This window comes from Lynx rufus, unplaced genomic scaffold (assembly GCF_022079265.1).
Source record: "Lynx rufus isolate CCGP_SWC_20201006 ecotype Redwood Valley unplaced genomic scaffold, mLynRuf1.p SCAF_7, whole genome shotgun sequence".
NCBI classification, from domain to species: Eukaryota; Metazoa; Chordata; class Mammalia; order Carnivora; family Felidae; genus Lynx; species Lynx rufus.
The window spans coordinates 60,795,908-60,805,704 of NW_025814889.1; the positions used below are offsets into that span (position 1 = coordinate 60,795,908).

A 9,797-nucleotide genomic window follows, 5' to 3' on the forward strand; every position below is an offset into this window, starting at 1 on the left:
TACCATCTTGGGAATCTGATGGGTTATAGTGTTGCCTCCTGAAAATGGGCATTTGGCTTAATATTAAAATAGGTTAAAATATATAAAAATAAAAGAGGGTAAAAATAGAGTAAGGATGGGGGGCAGAGGAGAGAAAAAGAATGCCTTCAAGTTAGGAAGGGTAATACTACTTAAAATTCACAGAGAATATATCTCAGTCTTCTAGACAACATCTATATGTTCAGCCTGAGTCAACATGGTGAGCTGGAAGAGGAAGACATGACTAATAAGAACATGTGTTGTGTTTATTGGAAAACAATTAACTCGTGGGGATTGTAGAATAGAGGTTATCCGGCGATAGAGGGTGTCCTAATTCGAGGGAATCTTGGGGTTGGATTCTCTTGCCTCTGTGAGAGAGTCTTTTCTTTCGTGCCCGCTGATTGGGGCGCTCAGTGGCCTCCTCCGGGTGTTGTCTCCCGAGAAGTGAGGAGAGGATTTGCTCCCTCAGCCAGTGGAAGACCCACCTCAGGTTCACACAGGAGATGGCCTGTGTGCTGGCATGAGCACCCTCCTTCTCTGGCTTCTCTGGCTGACCCGATGAGACTGAGGAGGTGTCTAGAGTGCTTGTCCTTTGGCTGTGAGTTGCCTGGTTTGTCATCTGCCAAGACAATGAATGAGTTAAAGACATATAATCTGGACAACAGTGGGGCCGATATGTACCCATTCATGGAATTGAAATCCTTCTATCAAAAATAATCCAACTGTAAAGGCAAAGTTTTTTGTTTTTTGTTTTTGTTTTTAACATTTATTCATTTTTGAGAGACAGCCCTCACAGGGGAGGGGCAGAGAGAGAGGGAGACATAGAATCTGAAGCAGCCTCTGAGGCTTAGCAGGCTCTGAGCTGTCAGCAGGAGCCCAACTCAGGGCTTGAACCCAGGAATTATGAGATCATGACCTGAACCAAAGTCAGATGCTTAACTGACTGAGCCACCCAGGCCCCCCCATGTAAATGCAAAGTTTAAATCCTCATTAATAATTAAACACATATATTTTGGGTGGTCATCTTTGTTAGTTTTTTTTTTTTTTTTATAACTTTCCTACCCTCTTTTGTCCTTCAGTGCTCCTCGGTATTTCCCCTTCAGCTCCACCCTGATCCCTTTCCTTGCTGTTAGCCTTCTCCCTCCCTCTCCTGGCCTGTCAGACACCAAGGGGGTGTGGCCCTGCTTCAAAGCAGGTAGTAGTAATACTCCATGTGTTCCAAACTGGTACCCCCAACCCCAACCAGGTCTGTTCCCTTCTTGCCTATGGGGCATCTCTGTGCTCACCTCAGTAAGTTCGCGTTCCTGAAGTCTTAGAGGAATCTGTGGAAACTGCATGGTACCTCTGTGTTGGCAGGGGTTGGGCAAGTCTTGGCAAGTATCATGTTCTTGACGACTGACCTGAGCTCTATCTGGAGGGGAGCTGCTGAACAATTGGAAATCTTCCTCCTGAGCAGATTCAGGGAATGCAGAGCCATCATCATCATCTTTCTGGTTTTCCAGAATTTTCTCAAGCTTTTGCACAAGACCGTCCAGTTTGCTGAGAGTCAGTTGTGTGTTCTCTTCAGGGTACTTGTCTACCCACCAATTGACTCCATTTATGTCCCAATTAACTATGGAATCTGAATTGTTAGAACCCACATCAATGTCCCAGGCCAGGGTGATGCTTAGTTTGCAAAACTGCTTTGGGTCGTCCTGAATTTGGTCTTGTCTCCTCAGGAGTCTGCCTGTACTTTCAGTTCTCCATGTCCCTTGGATAGGAGGGACAAAGATTGAAGGACCCTTGGAAGACACGTCTTCATGGGAGATGGTTTTCTCGTAGGAGGTGTCTTCAGAGGGGAAATAGCCCACAGAGAGGCTCAGGTTTGATTCAGAGCTGCAGTCTGTAGAGTCAGTTCCATCATTGCTAGAGGATGAGTGTGCCATGGAGTTCAAGGGCTCAAATCTCAGGTGTCACCTCAGGAATCTTCTAAAGAAAGGAAAAAAAAAATAGGTGGGATTAGGGGAGAAGAAGAGGGAAGTTCTGATGGTTGAGCAATAGCATTATTAATTCCTTTTTCTACTTGTGACTATCCCATTCTGGTAGAAGTTCATCCTTTTTTTTTGTCTTCTTTAATGAAGGGCAAAAAAGGCCGCCCCATCCCTTAAAAAATTTCTTTCTTTGTATAACAACACTTTTTACTAAGCCTTTCCACCTGATACCGCTCATCTTCTGTCTTGCTACAATTGAAAGAACTTGAATTATAAAAGAAAAAATGATCATTGTATAAAATTTGAAAAACACAGAAAAGCATAAAGGTGAAATTAAATATGCTTATGATCCTACTGTCTAGAGATATTGATAACCATCACTGAAAACATTTTGGTGGACTTCCTTTTCTTTATCTGTACATGTATGTGTACATGTGTATTTGTACATATGCATACACACATACACATATCTAAATGGATGCCACATCAGCTGTTGAAAGTGAGATTATGTTTTATAGCATACCCTAGAGTAAACATATGTATGGCTATTCTGTCATTTTTAACCACTTTCTTATTGATCATTAGGTGATTGTTGTTTTAATAAATAGATCTTCAGTAAACCCTTTTGTCAATAAATCTTTGTGTCTCTCTGTCTATATATCTGTGTGGATTTATTGGACCAAAGATCACACACATATTAAAGCTTCCTGATAGTTGATATCAAATTGCTTTCCAGAAAGGTTATAGCCATTGAGATGCCCATCCTCCCACCATCTGTTGGCACTTTTTAGCCCAGTTTTTTTTGTGATGCCCCTGGTAGGTAAGTGGGGGTGGAAGAATTACGTGGTCGCACACACGTGCGCGCATACACACACACACACACACACACGTACACACGCTCTGTCATGCCCTCCTCTGGTGGCTGCCCACATGGAAAAGGCGCTGCCAATTCCTGAGCCATAAACTGGGGATGTTAAAAATCCTCAGATCCCAACTGTCAGAGGCTACAGGTCCAACTGCCAAAAGTCTGTGTTCTGAGACTGTTGGTTACTATGGCAACACAAGAACCTAAGTTATAGTCAGAAATGTGGAAAGAGAAAAAAAAAGGGATAGAAATCCACAAGGGCTGTCTTTGCTTCCAAACTATTCTGTGGTCATACCATCCTAAGCTGAAGAGGATCCCTCCTGAGGGCAGAAGGACAAAAGTGATGGCGGTTCCTTCCTTCTTGCCATGTGTGTGTGTAAGATGGTTCCTGTCATAAGGGAGTTGAGAGCCTATTTGGTGAGACGGACATAAACCACCTGTTATAGGACAGAATGGTAAGTGTAGCAACAGGACTTAAAAATAATGTGGGAGAATAAAAGGAGGTGCCTCATGCAGCCAGGGTGAGATTGGGTAGGGGTATCAGGAAAGGACTCCAGGAGGAGATTACTTCTGATCTGAGCATTTATGGGGGAGTAGAAGTTAGTGGGGTTAAAAGGGGTAGGGGTCCAGCGAGAGGGCCTTCCAGAGAGAGGGGACAGCTTGAGCAATGACACCTGGCTGACAAACTGCCGACTGTGTGGGGAGATCAAGTATGATGAGGTAAAGGGGAGTCAGTGAGATCATGGAAGGCCTTCCACCCCTGTTAGGGAACTGGGATTTTTTTTTTTCCTGTAAGGCTGTACTTAGGATGGTGGTATTCAATTATCAGGCATTCTTCCAGGTAATTCAAAATATATTGAAATACTTGGCATGATTAAAACAAAACTTCCAGTGGACTTGGCAGGGTAGATGTTATTGGTTGGCTTTCATGAGAATGGGATCAGTAGGTTTGTACTGGGTTGAATGAATGAGCAGAAAGGAAGTGAGAACAGTGAGTACAGACTATATTTTAGAAATGTCTGAGGGGCACCTGGGTCAGTCAGTTAAGCATCTCAGGGTTTGTGAGTTTGAGCCCTGCTTCGGGCTCTGTGCTGACAGCTCAGGGCCTGGACCCTGCTTCAGATTCTGTGTCTCCCTCTCTCTCTGCCCCTCCCCTGCTCATGCGATCTCTTTCTCTCTCTCTCTCTCTCAAAAATAAACATTAAAAAAAAATTTTTTTTAAGTCTGAGAAAGTAGAAAGGAGGAAGCAGAGTCAGGTTAGTTTCTGCCCCCACTTCCCAAATAAAAAAGGGATAAGGAATAAATACAGGGGGAGACTTTTAAAATAAAAGAGATTGGCTGCTACTTTTGGAGAGAGTAAAGATGGGATTCATGGCTTGGGCACAGGGGTAGGTTGTTACACCCTCATTGTTATCCCATGAGATTACAAGGAGGAAAGTGAAAGTACATATGGAGAAATTTGTAGGAATGCAATGCTGAGGACCTCCATTTTCTTCTTTGAGTTTCCCAGCTAGGTGTTTGCCTTATTGTAAGATTAAGTCTATATTTTTTAATGCCAGTCTGTTAGCTGGATCTTTGTCCAGTTCTGTTAACTGCCTCCAGTAACATGGGTATCCTGGTCCTTCTGGAATTGGAAGCAGCATCCATTCTGTTGACCAAGCCCTCTCATCTCCCAGGCTGCTCTTCCCTTAACCACTATTGTGAACTCTTCCCTTTCCAGTGGCGTCATGAAGTTGTTTGAGAATTGATCAGATCATAGCTCCACAGTGATCGAGTCTGGTCACTTTGCCCTCACTGCTATAGTGTTCTCAGTGGGTAATTCATAGTTAGAAGTAGTAAATCTTTCATTGTTACCAAATGTGCAATTTGGAGGACAGACGTGCATGATGTAGGATTAAAGGCTCTTGGTTGCATGGACTAAACCAAAAAAAATTTTCTATGAGCAAAATCATCTTGGCAAATGAGTTATAGCAACCCCAGTCTGATCTAAACTAGGAGGCCATACGATACTGCTTTCAGGTCTGTTCAGTGATTTTCAGGAAGGGAATAGGGTACCTACTCAGAGTTTCCTAGAGGTAAAGCACATGTGTACTTTGAACAAGTATACTCTTTTTTTTTTTCAAGTTTGTTTATTGTTGAAAGAGAGCACAAGTGTGGGAGGGGCAGAGAAAGAGGGAGACACAGAATGTGAAGCAGGCACCAGGCTCTGAGTTGAGCCTGATGCAGGGCTCAAACCCACGAGCTGTGAGATCATGATGTGAGCCGAAGTCGGACACTTAACTGACTGAGCCAACCAAGCACCACTGAACAAGTATGTTCTTTTTTTTTTTTTTTTTAATTTTTTTAATGTTTGTTTATTTTTGAGAGAGAGGGAGAGAGAAACAGCGCGCGAGTGGGGGAAAGGGCAAGGAGAGAGGAAGACACACAGAATCCGAGCAGGCTCCAGGCTCCGAGCTGTCAATACAAAGCCCAGTGCAGGGTTCCAACCCTTGAACTGTGAGATCATGACCTGAGCCAAAGTCAGACGCTCAACGGACTGAGCCACCCAGGCGCCCCTGAACAAGTATATTCTTAAATTAACACTGATTAGGTTCGCTTTTGGTCCATTTTTTTAAAAATTTCAAGTTTTAAATAGCATTTTAAGAAACCATAAGGTTTTTATACTTGTCAAAAAAGAGTCATGGATTTAAACACACACACGTGCATGCACAGGAAAAAAGCCAAGAAACACAGGTCGACTTAAAAGAACCTCAACTCATTGGAATCTATCAGTTGCTTAGGATCTTTTCCAAATATTTTTCTGTCTTTGTTTCCATTTAACAAGATTACATTTAAAGCTTGCTGTGACTCAAGTTTTTCACTGTTGTACTGGCTTAAATTTTAGGTTCTATTAAAAAGGATTGTTTTAGGCAACTCTGTTTCAGGAGTCGGAGTTGGGGAGAAACTGTATATTCTTACCCAACAGCTGGCAAATGGCCGCAATTCTGATGAGTGGTTGAGGACCTAGATTAAACCCTGGGGAGTGGGGTGGAATCAGAACCTGCAGACTCTCTAGCATTTAATGAGTTTCTACTACATGGTAGGTCCTGTTCTAAGCACTTTACAAGTATTTAACTCTCACAGCAACCCAATCAGTTAAGTGCCATTATTTGCTCCGTTTTACAGATGAAGGAACCAAGGCATCAGCAATTACATAACTTGCTACACGTTCCAAGATTGTAAACCCTAGAACCCTAATTTAAACGTACACAGTCTGGCTCTAAAGCCAATACTCTTACCCTGTACATACTCTTGTCTCTCAGGGGGATGACCGCCTCTCTCCTCCCTGGAAGATTCTTAGGAGAGTTGATACAGCCCCAAAGCAAACCCATGTCCTGTTTCTTTGAAAGAAACTATTCTGAGTGGGGCAGTGTGTTCTAAAAGATATGCAAGAGGTGTGTGTGGTACGTGGGACTGGCCCCAAACAATGGCATCCACATTTGGGGTGGGCTCGAAGATTTAAATTAAGTATTCACTTCCTCTTTGGCATAATGAGACCTGGATCCCTGTGCTCTAGCTTTTTATAAAAACTTGTGATTACCTCTCGGAGCACTGGGAACCTAGGAAAGAATTTGTGAGGAGCTTTCTTTACGTGAAGTTGGAGTGAAGGTAAGGGAATAGCTGAACATGGTACCCGTTACCCATGGAAATGGAACACTTTGAAATATATATAAACATTTAGGTGGAAAAAAGTATTTCCCTGCCTAAACCACCAAAATTTAGAGTGATCCTGAAGGTAAAAGAGTTTCAAATGCGGGAAGCCTCAGAGAAAACTTGAAAATTTATTTGTACCATTTTTCTCTCTTGATACACACACACACACACACACACACACACACACGTACGTATGTACATATGTACCGTTGACACTTGAACAATACAAGAGTTCGGTTGCCAGCACCCCCCCCCCGTTCCCTGAACGCAGTTGGAAATCTCAGTATAACTTTAAAAAACAATTTTTTTAATGTTTATTTATTATTGAGAGACAGAGCATGAGCATGGGAAGGGCAAAGAGAGGAGGAGACACAGAATCTGAAGCAGGTTCCAGGCTCTGAGCTGTCAGCACAGAGCCCGACGCGGGGCTCGAACTCACAAACTGCGAGATCATAACCTGAGCCGAAGTTGGACGCTTAACCGACTGAGCCACCCAGGTACCCCTCAGTATAACTTTTGATTCCTCAAAGCTCAAATACTAATAGCCATAATAGATATTGTATTGTATTGAAAAAAAAAAAAAAACGTGTAAGTTGACCTGTGAGGTTCAAACCCATGTTGTTCAAGGGTCAACCATGTGTGCATATACATATATATGTATTTCATTTTAATATACAACTCAGTGAAAGTCTCTGAAACTCACCTTCTGTCTTGCGCCAGAAAAAAGGGCAGTCACTGTTAATAGCTTGATATATATAATTCTTCCAGATATATTTTTTAAAGCATGATACATAGAAGAAGCAATGGCATATCATAACATGTTTAGGATGTTATGATGGGCAGTGTAGTCAATTCTAAATGATAACCTAGCTTTCACCTCTAGTAAGAGATCAGGAGATTATTGGTTCTCATTAACTTGTGTTAATTTCTTTAAGGCCTTAATTTGACTTGCTGGTCTTGCTTCTGTTGGGTCACAGTTAATCTAGGTAGTGTAAGCTGGCTAATCGTTGCCTTTTCTCCTAAGTAAAATCATCCATGATAAAACCCCCTGAGATTTTTAAAAATGATAGTATGTCATGAATTTACAATGCTTTAGGCCTGAAACTAGTGATAATGGTAACTTTAAAAATTGGAGCACTTCCTAAAATCCATTTGGCTTGATAGGATTTGGAACCTAGATATACACAGTAGGAAGTTTCTAATTTAGAAGTTAAGCTACGATTAGGGTTAATTTTGTGTGTTGTCTTGACTGAACCACAGTAGGTGTGCTGATATTTGATTAAGTATTTTTCTGGGTGTGTTTGTGAAGGAACACAGGAACCAGGCTGGAACACTGGCAGAAAAACCAAGCGGCACTCAGAGATCTTGGTGGATCGGAGATTTATTTAACACCGGCGGGCTCAGAGGAGACCGTTTCTCCAAAGATCTGAGCCCTGAGCACAAGTATGGGGGACAATTTATAGTCTGTTACTTCTGCATTCTGCATTAGTAGTAATTTTGTGTACACAGCAAGCAGGGTGGGAAGAAGAACCTGGAAGAGGGGTCTCTAAGCTAGAAACTAGAGTTTATATTAGTCCCGTAGGCCATCTTATGGTGCATAACTTCACTTATTTTCCCAACATTTCTAGAGGAGATTAATATTTGGCGAATTACCCTCTCCAGTGTGGGTAGCCATCAACCAGTATCTACCTATCTGCCTACCAATCTATTTACAGTTTATTTATTTTGAGAGAGAGTGCACACATACACACACACATAGGGCGAGGGGCAGAGAGAAAGAGAATCTCAAGCAGGCTCTGTGCTGTCAGCATAGAGCCTGACGTGGGGCTCGAAGCCACATACCATAAGATCATGACCTGAGCTGAAATCAGGAGTCAGAATACTTAACCAACTGAGCCACCCAGGCACCCCAACAAATCTTTGAAAGGCCTGAAGAGAACAAAAAACTAAGTAAGGGAGAATTTGCTCTCTCTGCCTGTCTTTGAACTGGAACTTTGGTCTTCCCCTGCCTTTGGACTCAGACTGGAACTTATACTGTCATCTTCCCTGGTTCTCAGGCCTCTGACCTTGGACTGGAACTAAACCACTGGATCTCTGGCTTTCAGATGGCACATCTTGGAACTTCTCAGTCTCTATAAATGCATGAGCCAGTTCCTTATAATAAACCTGTGTGTGTGTATGTGTTCGTGTACACACATACACACACACACATATTTATTAGTGGTCCTGTTTCTCTGGAGAAACTAATATAGCTGCATATTTTTTATCTTTTGAAATTATGAAATATTTTAACAATATGAAAAGTTATCACAGACTAATATAATACACAGGGACACAGCATCGCATCACTTCTGTGATAGTCTTGCCCATAATGCATGGTCTCAGCCTACTAATGAGACAGTATCAGACAAACCTCAATTGTGAGACATTCATCAAAATAGCTGACAAGTGTGAAGGCCATAAAAGACCAGGAAAGACTGAAAAACTGTCAAAGACTACAGAACACTAAGGAGAAATAACTACTAGTGCACATGCTATTGTAGAATAGGAAAAGGACATCAATGGAAAAAGTAAAGTGATTTCAATATCTTCTTTAGTTTAGTTAAATAGTATTGTATTATATCAAGGTTAATCTCCTGGTCTGATCATTGTGCTGGTTGCACAAGATGTTGATATTAGAGGGAGTGGGTTGGGGTGATGTATGGATACTGTGTTTGCAATGTCTCTGTAAGCCTATTATATGGTCAAAATAAAAAGTTTTGAAAGAATATGTAAAAGTCTAGTAAATCATGTAAGAAACACCTATATACTTATCAGTTCAGTCAAGTCTTAACATTTTGCCATATTTGGGTTTTTTTTTTTAAGAGAAATAAAACATTCTAGATAAAACTTAAACCCCTTTCTAGTTCTCCCTTTTCCCTTCTACCCCTTTTCTCCCCTGATCACTCTCTTGAATTTGATGTTTATTTACCTTATGCATGTTTTAATACCATCTTTTTACATATTTAATATGTTTAATTTTTGGAGACAAAAACCAAGGTAAATTTGAATTTACTTAATACCACAGAAGTGTACACTAAAAAATGGGTGAGATGGTAAATTTTATGTTATGTGTATTTTACCACACACACACACACGCACACACACACACACACAAGTTGGGAGGCGGAAGAAAAAAACCCAGTGTAAGTAGATTACAAGAGATGTTCTTTAGAAAACAGGAAGCCTTGGGGTGCCTGGGTGGCTCAGTC

The 9,797-nt window shown here is 41.6% G+C and overlaps 1 protein-coding gene across 1 annotated transcript; it reads right to left on the reverse strand.

Annotated features, from left to right (window-relative positions):
* Positions 1-298: 298 nt before the first annotated feature.
* On the reverse strand, positions 299-1,943 carry CUNH12orf71 (chromosome unknown C12orf71 homolog). Its single transcript, XM_047065747.1, has 2 exons — positions 1,305-1,943; positions 299-637 (listed from the first exon to the last, which is right to left on the reverse strand). The coding sequence occupies exons 1-2, from the start codon at positions 1,941-1,943 to the stop codon at positions 299-301; spliced, it is 978 nt and encodes a 325-aa protein (XP_046921703.1).
* Between the last annotated feature and the right edge of the window lie 7,854 nt (positions 1,944-9,797).

Coding starts and splice junctions, on each gene's coding strand:
- CUNH12orf71 (XM_047065747.1), bottom strand. CDS start 1,943: ATGGCACACTCATCCTCTAGCAATGATGGAACTGACTCTACAGACTGC. Junction 638..1,304: donor AGGAACGCGAACTTACTGAG/GTGAGCACAGAG, acceptor TTGTCTTGGCAG/ATGACAAACCAGGCAACTCA.